General features: G+C 44.1%; 1 protein-coding gene across 1 annotated transcript in view; it reads right to left on the bottom strand.

The window, feature by feature from the left end:
* ABCA12 (ATP-binding cassette, sub-family A (ABC1), member 12) overlaps positions 1-726 on the bottom strand; it is a 64,678-nt gene extending 63,952 nt beyond the window's left edge. The window contains exon 1 of the mRNA XM_009583163.1: positions 660-726. Coding sequence (XP_009581458.1) covers positions 660-726 — 67 coding nt within the window. The remainder of the gene's footprint in view (positions 1-659) is intronic.
* Between the last annotated feature and the right edge of the window lie 16,624 nt (positions 727-17,350).

The following is a 17,350-nucleotide window of genomic DNA, read 5'->3' as shown; positions in this document are numbered from 1 at the left end:
GAATGCTAATTGGAACAGTGAATGGCTGGAGCAGAACAGTAACAGAATGCAAATCTGTAATCATTCATTTGATTGTGAGCTCCCTGGAGAAAGGACTATCCATCATGATGGCTTGTGGATAGTACTAGCCATTACCATCAATAAATAATAATTGTAATGATTTTATGGAAAATTTAAGTCTGAAAGTTCCTTCAGGAAAGAGAATCACATCAGAGGAGAACATCACCAACAATAAATACCCACTGTGGCACAGAAGACGACTTATTTGCTGAATAAGTCAGAACTATAAGAACTGAATAAGAAATACATTTGAAAAAAATCATAAGCTGTTTATGGACAATTTGTGGGCAGTAAAAGGGCAATATTCTATAAATGGCCAGGTCTTTAATTAATGTCCAAACAGTCCGTGATCTCGCATTGATCCTGTGAAGCGCAACAATTTAACCCTGGTTTCTTGGCCAAATTCCAAAAGTCTTTTCTACAGACAGTTACTTGTAATTATTCCCAAGAATTTACATTAATGTCATGGACATGGTCACGTACCTGTACAGAACAGATAAATCATTTTAGCAGTGCTCTAAGAATTGCATCTCTGTCCAGAGAGCTTCAAAAGGTCAGCCTTTAAAGACCAGAACTTTGCACAGCAGTGAATAACCTACCCAGTGAAGCGTTCCTGCTTTTAGGAACCTCTGCACTCCACGGTGATGGATGATTGTCCTTGGCCATACTGGATGAGCTCCTCCGCTTACTGGGGGAAGGAAGGGGAAAAAAAAAAAAGAGAAGAAAAAGAAGACACCTGTAACAACTCACAGAGGTTCTTATGAATAAGCTTACACTTAACTACTGCATGAATCAGAATACGTCTACATCTGGATTTCATGGCAGGTGTGTTGAAATCTGGGTGTGCAAAAGTCTTGTTCCTTCTAGAGGCCTGGCATGTATTTCAGGAAGCACACTGCAGCGCTCTCAGACACGAAACAGATGGAGGGAACTGCATTCACGGCTGCTCTGCAGGGACACCAAGGACAGGCAAGGCTTGACATATGTATTTGGTCTAATCTTAAACAAATTCCCACTTCTGGAAAGAAGGCCTCATTGTATCAAGTCCTACTCTGTCCTCCACCAACATATGCTCAGCAGAAGAAACAGTGCAGAACTTCATGGCACTGTTAACGACACTCAGACTGAGCAGAGAGGCCTTGATGTAAGCTGGAACAGCTCTAAGCTATAACAGCAGGTTGCATGCCCCTACCAAGAAATCATTCAAGACATCAGGACCTCACTTCATCCTTCCCAAACATGTCACTACAGAGGAAAAGAAAAGGTGGAAGATGTTGGTGTTGAGCCCGGTTTTTGTACTTAGTTTCCTTTTACTAAGGGAAATCTCAAGCGACCATGTCTTGCACACCTTGGTAAATGCTTCTAAGGAACAGAATCAAAGACTGGTAAGACACAGTTTTAGGGCAAGTTATAAAAGAGTTTAATAAGAGCGTCAGTGAGTTGCACAATGGGAGGGGAAAAAACCAGTCTGGATTAGCTGAATATTACAAACTCTAGAATATTACACAATAATATATCCAGACAGTAAAGGGTCACAGCTCAAATACTGTGCCTTCGTGACAAACTCACCCATGGTGATTCTGCTCCTGAGGCAGAGCTGCATCTATTCATGTTGGCTTCTGGAGCTTTCCCCTGCCCAGGCAACCTTCTGCTGAGGTTTTATACTCTGCTATATCCTGCTAGTTTTGCTGTGGCTACTTAATAGTTGGTGTTTTTTCTTGTAGAACACAATATATTTCTAAGGCTGACATTGACCACACAAGGGTCATTGACCACATAGTTGTATGATACTTCACACAGCCAACTTCTAGCATCAATAGTGGTCAAGATGCTTATTAATGACTCATGGGACTTGAGCTATAGTTTGGCCAAATCCTTTGATTTTCAGTTGGCAGGAAAAAATAGTTATTTCCTAAACAGCTGTACAGAAACCAAAAAGAAAAAGCAAGGAGGATTTGTAGCTATTGAAACCCATGGAAGACCTCCAGCTTTGGTGCTAGAAATTCCCATTTCTTCATTTCAATACCCCAAATTAACCATTGTTTAACTTGCCCAGGGAAAAACAATGACACTGAGGAAATGAGTGAAGAGATGTGAATCCAGGCATCCAGTCTCTGTACGGCTCTGCCCTCTTCTGCTGTGTGACCTTGAATTTGATTAGGATTCACCTTCAGTCATCCAGACTCCTTCTAACCAATGGAGAGATCCTGACCATTGACTTGGCCTGGGAAATGCCAGTACCTCTTCACTGACTAAGGAGGACTCTTGAGGAGCCACCAACCCCAGGATCCCCCATCCTGCCTGATGGGCTCTCTGGTGGAAGGCATGGAGCCCACCTTAGCTCTTCAGACTCTCAAGTTCTGGCCAAGGGGGATTTTGAGGCTCTGACGTAGCCACTATGGAGCAGCCTCTCATGTGAAAGCAAAGATGAGCAACCAGGGACCTTGTATGCGAGATGCCCAGACTTTCAGCTTTCCATTAACCAGCCAGATCTCAGAGCAGCATGTTCCCCAGGGGTGTGCCAGAACCGGGCAGCCAAGATGTAGAAACAACCCTGGCTGGCATGTCTCAAAGCAAATGCTACTTGACTTCAACTGGAACATCAATGAAATTGAAATGCCTCCACTGAACATTTCAATTTCAACAAACTGACATTCCAACAAAACATGCCCAGCCAGCTCCACGCTGCAAATCTACATGCTTTTGTGGGCAAAAATTGTTTCTTCATTTTCATCTGTTTCCTGATATGTTTGATGGCTTGCAGAGAGGACGCCCATTCTGTTTGGCACCTACTGAAAGAGCAGTCGCTCCAGAACAAGTGTACCTCAAACTAGAGCTGTTGGGGAACATTTGCCACTTCCACCCAAAGCATCACGAACCGATCGCCACAGTGGCGGATCAGCACACTGGGCTGCTCTTGGTGCAAGTCTTAGCGACTGACAGCTTGCAGGACCTGACCCACAATCACGCAAAAAAAGTTTCTTTGCTCTGATCTGGGTGAGCAGAAGCATTTTTCTCAGGGAGTAAAATTCTCTTCTACTATCAAGTCTGGATCAATTGACACATTACTGATAGCTGTCCCTAATATGAACATTTTTAAGTGTCCCATGTTGCAGCCCATATTCTCATTTTTAAGTGGTCAGATATCTGAGACTGTATCTGTTGTGGCCACACTTACACATACACACATGCATGGCTGCTCCCTCCACCTCAAAGCAAGTTTTGCTTTACAGCTTGTAACACCCAGATATAATTCAGATTCCCTTACAGTCTGAGAGATGAGATGTCATTAAGTCTTGGCAGCAGATCTTCTGGTGTGTACGGTGTGCCTTTACATCTGGCATCTGAATCACACAGCACGGTTTGCAGGAATGGGAAGAAGCCTGCACTAGGAAGGTTTCGGGGTGCAAGATAACCTATAGGAAGGAGGAGAAAGAAAATGCCATTATTATGATGCAGTCATGCACTTTTTTGCCATGTGTTTCTATCAGTATGTGCTATTTTCTCTTCCTAAACTGTGGGCTTAATTCCCACTTTCCCTGAGGCTCTTTTACTCCACCCTGGCAGCACTATCTGCCAAATCCCATTAGGAGCCCCTCCTCAACACAGACAAAGCCATGAAAGCTTATTTAATAGAAAAAAAAGAGTCAAGCTGTTTGTTTATAATATACCTGTTAGTCCCAAAGCAACTGCAGATTCCCCACCCACCACGGGTGGAAACAGGCAAGAAATGACAAAAGCACCCTAGGTTTATGATATCCTAATTCTGCCTTTCAATAAATAGATAAATAAAAGCAGGCACATGGCCAGAGTAACCTGAAGCACCCGTAAGAGCATGTTCTCCAAGACTTGGTTGGATCAGTTTCTACGCAAAGCCACAAGCTTCAGTTTCAAACCAGGTTGTTAAAACAGGGCTCTGTCTCAGCTTTTACCATGGGAAGGGGCAATGGATGCAGGACCAGACAACCTCCGTTGCTTTTTGTGCAGACCTGCCCAGGGAAGGAAGAGGAACAATCTATCACCACCACCCGCTCCTGCCATCTCAGAGCAGCTCCCATACATCTGCTTGGTGACCTGTGATGCTGGCAGCCAGCGCTGAGGTATGAGATATATGTCCCTGCCTCCCATTTCTGCAAACACAGAGCGGACCCGAGCAATTAGAGACTTTAGTATTTTATGTGCCTCTTGCCCCGTGCTGCTTACTGCCAGCCCGCAGAGTTCACCGGCTGCTTTTCCTCTCAGTGACAAACGCACTAATAAATCTCAAAACTCTTTTGCTGGATCACAGCAACATATTATTTTAAATAATCATTTGGAAAATTACCTGGCAAAGGACATTGCTATTATTTCTACTATGGAAAGGAGCCAGATTTACAAAAGGCCCGCAGGCAGGCTTGTGGTAATTGATTACCTTGGTCTTTCATCTCCAAAGACAACCTGTGACTCTTGCCCAGGCACAGCTTTATCTCTAACCCCTCCAACAAGGACACCGTACTACATTTGTACTACATTTATTAATTATAGCAGTGGTCAAAAAACAGATGTTCCCAAAGGGGACGGCAGTGCTAGGTGGAGTACATGGCTGTCGGTCTCCCTAAAGGAGACTTGACTTCCCTGAGCTTTCCTCAGCACGGTTGGTCACAGCCCATGAGCGTGCACTGCATTTTTGGGTGAAAATGCAAAAGCTCATGGTTTAGCATGGGAGTTCCCACTGCTTCAGACCAGACAGTAACTGGCACAGAGGATTGCTGAGACCTGCAGAGTCAAAGGCATCCATTTGGAGTGGTGTTGTGATTCTCTTGTATACCTCAGCAGAGAATTGCCCTAGAAAATTAAAGAAGATACCCTGCCAGAGGAGAAGGCTAGAGCTCTACCTGCTATGGGAAGCTCCCCCAACACTCACTGCATCCCCCAGGCCATCGGGAGTTACACGGCAGGCTGAGCCAGCTCCCAGTAATCACAGAGCACCAAGGAGAGTAAAAGATCTCTCTTGTCCCTACAGGCAGTCCTTCTGGTGTTGGGGCCAAAGGAGCAAACATACGCCACTCTAAAGGTGTAATTAAGTCTGCTGCCCATGAGGGAAACTTTAGAGTAGGGCACTTTAATCTGGAAGCATCCTTATGTGAATATCCCCTGCCGTGTCTGGGACATTTGCCCGTTGAGATCACCAATTACAACCCTGCAAAACGGCATTTTGCACACACTGGCGTTTTTCTCTCATCTTCCTTCTGATCTCCTATACCCTCATTCCCATGCAGGAAACTGACTCACACCCCAATCCAAAAATGCACACCACAGACCTCACTTTATCAATGTCTCTACCAAAATGCAGCTTCAAAGACCTGGGAAGCCATGAGGTTCAGGATGGAGAGCATAACCACAATGAAGTGAGACAGGTAGGAGCTAGGAGGGAAACAGCTACACCCTCCACAGCCATCCACATCTACCAACGACAACCACGGCCAGGAGCCAAGCTCATGTCTCTTAGGAGACCTGGAGCAGCTAAAGCTGTGTAACTCCTAACCGGACAGCAGAGTGGGGAACACAAAGATGGGGCTGGGAGCTTGGGGAGCGCTGTTCTTTTCTGGAGAGATGAGAGAAGTTTACAGAGACATAACCCAGAGCAGGGAAAGACACTTCCTTGAGATATAAGTAGCAATAAGAAATTTTAAAATTGGACTCAAAGGTGGTACACTTTGAATTAAATGGACAATTAAGCAATCAGTTGTTGTATCACAAGCGAGGTATAGTGTAAGAACAAGGTGATGATATCAGCTCTTTCTTTTCTTTTGAAACAGCAGCCTGAAAAATAGAGAGACCGGAATTCATGACCTGAAGTTTGCAAGTGCTGCTTCTCATGGTGGTGGCACGATGCCTGTGAAGACATCACTGGCCCAATGCAATTGAGGTATTCAGTGAGGCTCTGCCAACTCGCATCAGATCTTGAGCAGTTTGCTGGCACCTGGTTACAACCATGGTGATCAATCACTGAGTCACTGCAGGCATGTGTTCTTGGCACAAAAGCAGTGGAGATGCCAGAGAGGACTTTTCTGGAAGAGGCCTGGACTGACAGCAGTTAGAGGATTAAGGAAGCTTTTCAAGAAAGACCACGACACAGAAAAATCTGAAATGTCTGGGCCAAATTCCCATTTGGTGTAAGTTAGACCTATGCTGGTTCTTAACCCTGAATATCTAGCACAACTGTGCTCTGTGTCAAGCACACAAGTAACACTCAGGCTTATACATCAGGATGAAATGAATTGTTGGCTCTGCTGCCTGCATTGATGAGATCTTCACCAACTCCAAAGAAAGTTTAAAGACCTGGTTCAGATGCAGGCACCCCTTCCACAGACACCTAGCGCTGGGAGATGAATCCCACCCTTGCTTTCTCCTGTGGCAAGCTGATGGTGCTGAAGAAGCTACACCATGCCTTCTTTATGCACCGGCCCCACCAAGCCAAGAACAGGGTGGCCAGGCTGGTGTGACAGGTCTGTCCTTCAGGGGCCACAGAGGCCAACAGCTTAATTTAATAGAAGCTGAGCAGCGCAGCCACAGGAAGCTCAGCTTCTGACTATGCTGCCTCTGGCCGGTGTTCCTGAGATCAGAGCAGAGCCAGAGTGTAAGGCACCATGCAAGCAGCATGGCTGATTTGGGAGTCCAAGCGCCAGACAAACATAGTGTAGCCTCAGAACTCTCTCCTGTAACTCCCTCTCACCCTGCAAAGGAAGGAATTTACTGATGAGAAGGTGAGTCAAGAGATTAATGCACTCCCTGCTCCATCCTCCTGCCCTCCATCCACTTGCTTGTGGTAAGGAGACATGACTCCACAGAGACACATGGGCTGCTCTGCCCACACATACAAGTTCATTACCTGTGTCGGCCCGCACGCCACTGCAAGGCCAGCCGGGAAGAAAGCTGGCTCCTGACTCCCTCCGATGCTTCAGGAGACGTTCGTAACTACCTGTCCCTCCCTTGGCTGAGATTTATCCAGCACGTCAACTACATTAGCACACAACATAAGCACTACCTGTGAAACATTATTGAAGGAAAGTTGTAAACACTCTGCAAATTTTGAAGGACAGTGTTTTGATGGAGACAGTTTTGCAATCTGAAGCTAACACTTGTCACCATTAGTGACTTTTGTAGTATTTCTACTGTTGGGAATCCCTTCAGTCTTCCACACACTGCAGAAGACAGCTCCTTCTCCCACCGAAGTCTATGGCAATGCCATATCCAAGGAATATGGATTTCCCTAGGCCTGTAGTCCCCAACTTTATGATACCATGTCACACAATACAGCAGATCCACAACACACGACATCATTTTTCATTCTCCCCACTGCTGTAAGCTTTAAATTTCTTAATTTCCTAAAACCACTACCTTTGGAGCATCTCACTACACTGCCTATGAGCCGAGAGGGAGAGATCACTGCACCAACTGCTGCCCCATGTCTGAACTGAGAGGTCACTAGCCCATTTCTTGTCAAATTGACTTGTCTGCAACCAAGATCTAAGCCCAGATCTGTATCGTGTTAGTAAAGACTGATTTCTGGGTTTGCCAGCAGTAGAATCCCAAGTGCAGAGGCTTTTGCTGTCCCCTCCTGCTGAGAGCTTTGATTTTCTGTCACCATTGAAAGAAGGGCACCAAATCTGAAGAAAACAAGACAGGCATCCCAAAGGGCAGAAGAGGCCAAGGGCTCAGCGCTGCATGGGCTGGCTGGTTCTCCCTGCTCAGCAGCATCTAGCCAGGCCAGCCACATCTCCAAGAGCTGAAAAGAAGTAAGGCATGCACAGCAGTAATAATAAACACCAGATACCTATAATAAATACATGCATGCCACTGGAAATTCTGGCATTTCCACATTTTCTTTCATTCAGAATAAAATGAAGAAAATTAATTTCTCTTACTTCCCTGAATGTTGTAAATTCCAACATACTTCCTTTCAACACGAGCAAAACATTTTGTTTTCTTCAGGTAAAGGTGCTTGGTATAATAATGATGAAAAATGTCAGTGTAATAATAAATGTCATACAAGACAGATGAAAATGCTATTTCACTACAATCTATAAGATTAATTGAAATTGACTGAAATGTTTAAATCTAAATGGACCATTTTTTACGCTGCCACATTGATTTTGCTGCTTTCATCGCACTGAGGTTTCAGGCATTTGCACTAGCTGAGTCCAACCATTCATTTCAAGGAATTGGGCGTTTCAGCAGACTGCAGGCACAGCACCACGAACGCAGCCCCCCCATGTCATCCCTTCCAGCCTGAGGCAGTCAGGGCTTACCTCCTTCAAAGAAAGTAAGTGCTGGGAGGACAGCAGCCATTATTACCCAGACCAGAGCAAAGGAAAGTACGTATGTAGTATTTTCAGGTTACTTGTATTTATTCTTACTGCTGTGCATGAAACAAGGGTATAAAGATAGAACCACGTCCACATTTGGTACAGGTTACACTCTGGTTTACATCAGCCAGTTGTCTCTCATGTAAACTAGCAACCAGTTCGCTCAGTGTGCTGCTAAGCACCTTCCTTCCCCTCAATTCCCCAGTCTCAGCTCTGCTACTCTGAGATGCTAACTATATTGCAGCCCCATCATTTGAACATGCAAATCCCCTTAAATATAATGGAGCTATCCAGACCATATCTTTTGCTTTCAAAATATCACCCATGCATTCCTTCTCCGTTTTCTGCCCACGCTATATTTCTGGTTTCAGGACTTCCTACCTTGCTTTGCCATCCATCCTGCAAAACCAGACAAAATCTATATTCCATTTTATTCATATCAAAGATATGGGATTTCCATTATGAATGGCTACTTCTTAAACAAATCTAGGTACATTAACTGTATTTTCTTCCTCCTTTACCATTAATTTAAAAAGGCATGCTGAGTTTTTCTGTTTTCTATCCACCTATAGTTTAGTGTCGTATCACCACCCCTCCTTGGGCATGAAAAAATTCTCTTGGGTTCAGATTTCACACACACTGACACTGCATATACCTTATGCATTAAGTCCTTCCATAGTTCATTAAAAAAATCCATATAAATCTCAACTCGCCCACTGGTGAATTAAAGGCATTAATGAGCAAATGATTTCATTAGGAATTATTGTGTTTAATTGAAAATGCATTCAATCATTGCTAAATCATACAAAGAGACTTAATAACTGGAACTTTTCAGCGAAGAAGATGGCCAAAAAGTGGTTTGATAGAGAAATAAATAAAATCATGATCAGTGATGAAAAGGGTGAGTAAATGATCATTCCTCACAACACAGGGACAAAGAAACACAATGAGATCATGAGGTAGCAGGCAAAAGGGACAGAAAGTACCTTTTTTTAACAAATACCAAGATGATGTGGAACTCACTGCCACAGGGTGGTGTATGCTGAAATGTAGACATTCATTTTAAAAAGAATTAGACAAATTCACAAAAATAGATTTGTCAGTGGCTATTAAATATGTTCACTTGGATTCAACCCCTTCAGCTTCTGGCTGAAGAAACCTTAAACCTTTGAAGATTTTTTTTAGTGGAAGGAACACTGTGCTTTGCGTTCCTACATGCTCTCTCAACCATCTCTGAGCACCAGCAGGGTGTCTAACCCAGAGTGGCAATTCTGACTGTTTATTAGCTGTGACTTATCTAAGAAGTCACAAAACATATAATGAAAATATTTACTGCTACGGTGATCTCCTCCCAGTTTTCTAAGCAAAATGTTTAACTATATTTTGTACACACGATCTTCTTGCTTCCTTTCTAGTCTTTCCCATAGTCACACAGCATTGCTTTAAACTTTATTTCTTTGCCTTGTTAGAGTCAAAAAGACAAACATACCTGTTTCATTATACGATGACGATATTGCCTCTCTTCAACCATATACAACTGCCCATTTCCAGCTTTGTTCACATCTATTTATTAATAACAACTCACACTGCATATTTTTTATAGAAAGCTTTATGATAAGGCTATGACTTCTAATCTCTCTCCAAAACCTAAACTCTATCATCAAATCTATGGAATAAGATTAATTTTGAAGCAGGGTGTTTGGTTTTTTTTCTTGTTTGGTTTTTTTTGTTTTGTTTTTTCTACATGCATGGAGAATGGTCCAAATAGCAGGCTGGCCTATCCCTTGATCTATAAAAAGAGAATATTTAATTGCCATGGCACTTGTGTTACTGTGACATTGTGACATTCATGCACTCTGAAACTCACATCTGACCTTGAAGCTGGAGAAAGGGACCTGCATGTTCCTAGTTACCTGGGAATTAAGTCTTTAGTGGGAGCAGGACCAGGAGGCAAATGCCAGCTGAGACTTTCCTTTACCTTTTTCACACCTGCAAGATCAATGCCCACACAAGTCCCACACTTGTTGCAGAAAAAAAAAGGGGGCAAGGACAGTAAGTGTTAGAGTTCCCGGCAGTACAGCCCAAATCCTGTTCAGTGTGTCCAAAGCCCATAGCACAGCAGTGATTAGCCCTACTGATTTTAATGGGATTACTCAGACTTCAGGTTAAACACATACTTAAGATCTGTGCTGGATCAGAGCTAATGGTTCGGTATTGCACTCCCTATTGCACTATCCCTACGCTGTTGCCCTTCATATCACAAAGCCAATTTTTAAAACCACTCTGGAGCTAGCAGGCGATTTCTTTCACCCTATTTTTGTCCAGCCAGCAGAACCGTCATTAACTCCGCAATTTCACCTGTTGAGCAGACAGCACTGAAAGAAGAGATTCCCTGAGATTACCCCGAAGTTGCAAGACACCAAACAGCCTCAGTGTCTATCGTATCAGAGTAATTTTTGCTCCTCTGCGAGTTTCCATCACTGCTGTATGTTAGGACAGGTTCATGCTGCAAGGTGGCACGCAGTAAGCTCAAATACAGCCGGTGCAACATACTGCTGCCTGTGCACACCAGCACAGGTCCGGATGGCACGCAGCGTAGGGAAACCTGCCAGCTGGGCCCTGCACCACGCACGTTAATTATGATGATCTGGTGTTAGTCCAAGTCTCGCTGTCCCTGGAGCACACACATTCCCCCACAGCCTTCCTATTATGCTTTAAGCAGTGTCACCCTTGGCCCTCTTTCCCCCAACTCTAATTTGATTTTTTTTTTTTTTTTAGTTTCCCCCATACAAATCATTAGGTAACAAAAAGATGTTGTGAGCAGCTACTACACATACATCAGTTCACCTGTGTACCACATAGCCTACCCTGATTTGCAAGTCATACACCCATTACTCGGCTCACTATTTTTCAAAATGGAAGCTCAGCAGGACCCCAGATAACTCCATTCAACCCCCCAGATGCCCAGTGTGGCTGGGTGAGATTTGAGAGCTTCCATTTTTCATCCTGACAGCAATAGCATCCTTGTTTTCTCGAGTGTCCCAATAACACGATGTCCTCAGTTGTCTGCCTACGACAGTGAGATTGAAGCAGCAGACAACTCACTACTAGACTCCTCCCTGTGTTGGTGGCCTCCATGGAGGAAGCATTTCATTGCCTAATTCTTCCCTTGAGCATTTCAGGCTCTGCAAATAAGACGACCAGCCCAGAGTAGACAGCATCTACTTCCATGCTTATTAAGACTAGGCAAGCTAGTTTTGCTCACCCACAGACCTTCACCTTCCACCCCCTTATTTAATAAATTAAAAATCAGCACTTGAATTTGAATGCATTGGGTTCACGTACTGATCAGGGAGATAGATCATAAAGACCAGAGAGCATAAAAATTGCAAAGGAGCGGGAGAAAAAGCAGGTGTAAAGGGAGGAGAAAGAACCCCCAAACCAAACACAAAGAACAAAGGAGGGGAGATGGAAACCTTCTAAGAGGTATTGCAAATTCAAGTCAAAATGGGGAAATGACAGAGCTGATGTCTGCACCACGGGGCAGAGCTGATGGGGAGGGATCGCACTGGAGGTTGACTGTGTTGTGGAGGGATGCTCCACTGCCTGAAGCACAAACACACCAAGAGAGGAGGAACTGTACACTAGCCCTTTTCCTACAGGGCTTTTTAAAGCAATATTTAATGCAGACAAGGCTAACTTGGTCTTGTAATGCAGCCAACTTGCTCTTATCTGTGTGAGCAGCAGGGCACTGCACAAACAGGACTTAAGAAGAGAGTCGGAACATTTCCCAGCAAGAAGCTGGAACCTAAAAGCTTAAATCCGCATCTAGACTCTTGAAAAAAACTTGCACAAAAGCTGTGTTTAGTAAACCAATGTCTTTCAATGCTGAGGTAGTCTCCACAGTGCAGGTTTAGATTCTTTAAACAAAAGTGACTTCCTTTCCTTACTTTTGGAAAAATACTTCTGCACTCCTAGGTCCCAGCATTTGGATTCCGATGCTTCAGGAAGTCAATCAGAATTAAGTGACTGCCCCAAGGCCCTGTTGTAATTCAGTGGGGAGGAAAAAAATACTGGTAACTCAGCAGTTCCAGTCTCCAACTCTAAACATCCTTCAGTCACACCTCACAAGGCGGAAGAGTCCGTAGAAAGAAATGGAGGTGTGGAGATTTATGAAAAGGGAGGCATTATAAACATCACAGCGCTCTGTTTAGGCTATGGATCTCTGAGCTTGGGCAAGTCACAAGGACCTTGTATGGCTGGGCACTGCTTATGTACGTAAGGATATCAAGGTATATGTCTATTCCAGCAAATGTGGGGATAATTAATATAATTCATACCCCCCTTCAACACTGTTTCAATGAAACGGAGCGTTATATGGCAGTCTGCTCCCTAGCACAACAAAATGAAACGAAACAAAGTTCATACCAAAGCAAGGAGGGACCTGATGAGGCTATTTTGCTAATCACACTGCAGTTGAGCACAGACAAAAATCTGGTGTTGGGCTGTCTAGAAAAGGGGAGAAAACTGATAGAAAAGAAGGGGAGGAAAATGAAGCAATGTAAAGGAAAACAAGTAGTGGGGCTGCTCCACCACAGGCAAATAGTGAAGAAGAGCTGGAAGTCTGATGTGTGCTTTTCTGTATACAGGGTAGGTTGAACCCTTGGGGTGGATTATGCCTTGCATAAATACCCATGACTTACCCAAATGAATGGAGTGGCCTGTGTAGCTGAGCCACCATCTCAACTCCCTGTAATTAGCATGGGAACCTATTAATTTTTCCACACCACTGGGAAAAGAGATGAGTTCAGGTCCCTCCAACTATGAAGCAAATTCCTTTAAAGTGCAAGCATCTTTTCAGAGCTTTCTCATCTCCAGGATGGTATCCCAGAGAAAGGACAGTGCTGTGGCCCACCTTGTTCCATGCCATCTGCCCTCACACGTGTCCTGGCAGCCACAGCCATCACTCACACTGAGAATTCACACTGAGAATTAACCCAGCTCAACTGGGTTAACTGTGGGACAAAGTTAGTTTAAGGGTTTCTGCATCACAGCAATATGCTGGGACTGAGGCAGGGAACTGTCAGAGCTAAAAGTGGTTTGAGGTCCTTAGTTACGCAGACCCACAGGGCAGGAGCCCCCTAAACTCATCTACCAGCACGCTGCTGCAATAGCCAGAGGGACAGAGACACACATGGACAATAAGAAAGGTGATAGGCACTGCCTGCCATGCGCTTGGCAGAACGGACACCTCGCACCCGTTACAATCAGCTGCCTTACCCCTTTCCCAGTGGTATGGGAAAGGGGATACTACCTGCATTTATCCTTTTCTTCTAAGCTATATAGAGCATCCTGCCTCTCTTTCTGGCACTGCCCTGACCAGGGTAACTCGTGCCTCAGTTACCTCTAACATGGTAATAGTGCTCAGCACAGAAGTCACAGGAAAGCTCCGTCTGCAGATACAAGAAGCCACAGCCTCTCTCCTAAGGCATCTCAGATCTGTGCTCTGTGACTCATACTGATTCTTCCAATCAGTTCTGGACCTGTTCAAGTCCTAGCTACCGATCACAGTAAGACTGAATGGAGTATAGGTCAGAGACCCTCCTATCCTGGGCCCTCTCCCAGGAGCACTGGAGCCAAGAACGAGAGCAGAGTATGAGCATCTGCTCCTATGTAGTGTTGTTGTGCCATGCGGCTCTGGCTCTAAACTAGACCTAAGCAGCTATACAAACAGCCTGGTGCTCAACTATTATGATATTCCCCCAGAATATTGGCTGCAAAGAGCAGCCTTGCGGAGCACTCTGCTAATGAGTCTATCATGAATATCTCCAAGTGAATGCAATATACCCTGCAGGCATCTCCACGGGGGTGACGAAATCTGGGTGGAAATTCTGGGCAGAGGTGAAGGATAAGATGTTCTTCACTGAGAAGAGTTCAGGCAACGAATTCCCTGGCAGAAAGAATTTGGTGGATTTTAAGACCAGACCCAAGAGCACAGCTTCCTTCCACAAAGAAGGATAAATATCTGTGAATGAGGCATGGCTTTTGCAGCCCACTGGTTGTCCCTTGGAAAGCCAGGGGGAGCAGAGCCCCGGGTCTAACAGGAGAGCAAGGTTTCTACCACATCTTCTGAATGAGTGGACAAATAACCACACCCAAGAGAGCTTCTACAGAGAATGATGATGAGGTCAAAGTGACAGGAGGGGAGAGAAGGAGAACAGAAAAGGAAGAAAGCGGGCGGGGAGGGCGTGACAGGGTGTGACAGTGCTAGTTAAGGCAAGGAGTGTAATTGGGCTTCTTTGTAGACTGAGTGGGTTGAGCCCTGAGGGACAGATTGTATCTCATACACAATTCCCATACCTTGCAAAATCCTTCAGTGATGGAAGGGGACTTTTGTCCCTACTCACTCTAGAAAACAAGTGATACAGGCACAATAAAATGGAAGATATCATCAAACCCAGTTCACTGGCTTTCACGCTGTAGGCTTCCAATCCAGAGTTTCCTATTCCACACGTATGCCACAAAACACATCCCAGTACCTTCTAGCAAGTACAAGGGCTGTAATAAAAAGGTCAAAAGCCACAACTGCGATGTGCATAGTAAGTTGGATGGGGATTCTGTGTGGTTAGAATCTCAGATCATCACAGGAACTAGGTATGTAGAGACAGAGAAATCTCTTTTTCATTTCTCCTGACAATAATTTCTGCTGACCTGGAAATACATCATCAAACAGATGCCTGGAAGTTTTTTCCTCTTAGATACTAGATTCTTTAGTTGTGAAAAAAATTATACATCAGATAAATTTCAGCTCCTTGTTTTCCTCAGTTCTTAGTTTTCCTATGAGCATCTTCTTGAGTGGAGACATTTATTTGGCATGTCATTTCCCTTTGGAGTTCAGTCTGGCACAAGCTCCCACTGCATTAGGTGCTACATAACATAATTCAAAGCAAGCAACTTGCTCTTGCAGGAAGCTCTTGCCACTTGTTCATTCTTGACTGATATTTGCTAGGTAATTTCTCTACATAATCTTCAATCTATTGAATGAGTATTAGATGTCCTTCAAAAGAACTTACTGTCTTGAATTTGAGCTGTTTTAATTGAGCAAATAATAGATATCATGATATTTCTGTGGCCCTGAATACATGAGATAAGCTTACAGACAGGTCTTCCATGGGGTTATCTCTAAGGCTTCAAAACTCAGCATCTGAGTAGCTTATTTTATCTCTGTGCCATTGATTCTGTGCTTCCTGACTTCTGTCTACCTGCAATAATCTCTCGACAGCAGAACTGGAAACAGCTTCTTGTCACTACTTAACGATCGTGTCTTTTAAGGCAGACACTGGGACTCAGCATAAAGTGGATTTTATTCCTGTTCAAAATGAACAAAAAAAAACCCCTCCTGTAATAGTTTTCCTGGATGTTTCCACCTGCCCTTTTTTTTTTTTTCCTATCGGCAGAGAAAGTTCCCCAAATGATTTATTTTTTGCTTTTCAAGCAAAAAGTTGATACATTTTTCCAGTTGTCAAAAAAAGAGGGTAATTGTCAAGTGGCTATTCTTATTTAACTAGAAAAGCAGCAGGAACTGGCTGTTTGATGCTCTGGTTAATGTTCTTCTCCATCCCCTTGGGATTCTGAGATGGTCTCTGAATGTCTGGATCACAAGAATACACCAGAACCATTATTTTCCAGCATTCTCTCTTGCAATAGAGAGTTCCTATCATCCGCTTTTAAGAGAGACAGACACTTACTCACATACTTACTGAGACTTGTCCCAAAACAGAATTCATATATGGAAGAAAAGGGAACTAGTCAAAGATACTGCCCAATCTTCCCCTTTCCTGCAAAGCACAACTGATGGTGCTACTTGCTGTTCCTAAAAACATTCCTTCCAATCCATTAATTCAGAGATGCAACCATCCAGAGCAAACATGCTCCAAATAAATATACATTCAAACCAATAGCTATAGAGAGTAAAAGAATAAATATATTACCGTCCAGCTGGCTCTCTTGACATTCATCTTATCTGATTTATCAGGGACAGGAAGTACAACCGATGGAGCAGCGTGGGAGGACTGCCATTTCCACACTTGGCAAAATCTGGGGTTTTCACAAAGTACAACGTGTCCTGTCTTGCCTGCTCCAACTGGTTCAAGGGAATTTGGGAGAACTTAAAATATATAACATGCCTAAAGAGGCCTTCTGCTGACAGCAGATGGGCTTGGGGTTAAAAGACCACCCTAACACACCAAGAATGTCCTTCTCCATTAAAGACTTCCTGTGATACTTTCAGAAAGTCACTTCTCTGGCTTTCCATCCCTGTCAACAATATGAGGTACACAAACCTTTAGTCAGATTAGGCCGCAAGCTCTTTGGGACAAGGGCTATCCTAATTGTATATCCAGTATTTGTCACAGCGTGGCCCTTTCTCACACATCATACAGAAACAGAGACTTTTTCATCAGAGAATCACATGCGTCACTGGGTCGAACATTTCCAGTGCACACACACATCATCAAGTATAGATCCCTCACAACCACATTTTACTCATCTGATAGCTACAAACTCTGGAAGCCAACTGCTTGTCCTCACTGCTACCAGAATCTGTCTCCTCTCCCCCTGCATCAGTCTCCTTGCCCCAAATATAAAAATCCAACATTGCCCATGCCAGGGCTTTGTTCTTGTCAAGTCGATGACAGCCTGATGCAGGTCATCCATGCTGGTGTCTCTCCTATGAATCAGATGTTGCAAATCTTTTAGCAAGGGTAATTTTTGAAGGCCTATTCCTACCCTGTGCTGGGAAACTATGGCTCTCACTAACAGCTCTCTGCACAGCTTTGTGCTGCAGCACATGGATGTGATTCAGCAGACTAGATGTGCAACATGAAGCAAAAATCTTGCATACACTTTCAGGGTCTCTGCAATGATAAGGGCAAGGAACCCCT

The sequence above is a fragment of the Fulmarus glacialis genome, unplaced genomic scaffold (assembly GCF_000690835.1).
Source record: "Fulmarus glacialis isolate BGI_N327 unplaced genomic scaffold, ASM69083v1 scaffold5898, whole genome shotgun sequence".
Classification (NCBI taxonomy): Eukaryota; Metazoa; Chordata; class Aves; order Procellariiformes; family Procellariidae; genus Fulmarus; species Fulmarus glacialis.
The sequence above is the reverse complement of the archived record's forward strand: the minus strand, read 5'-3'. Positions and strand labels throughout refer to the sequence as shown.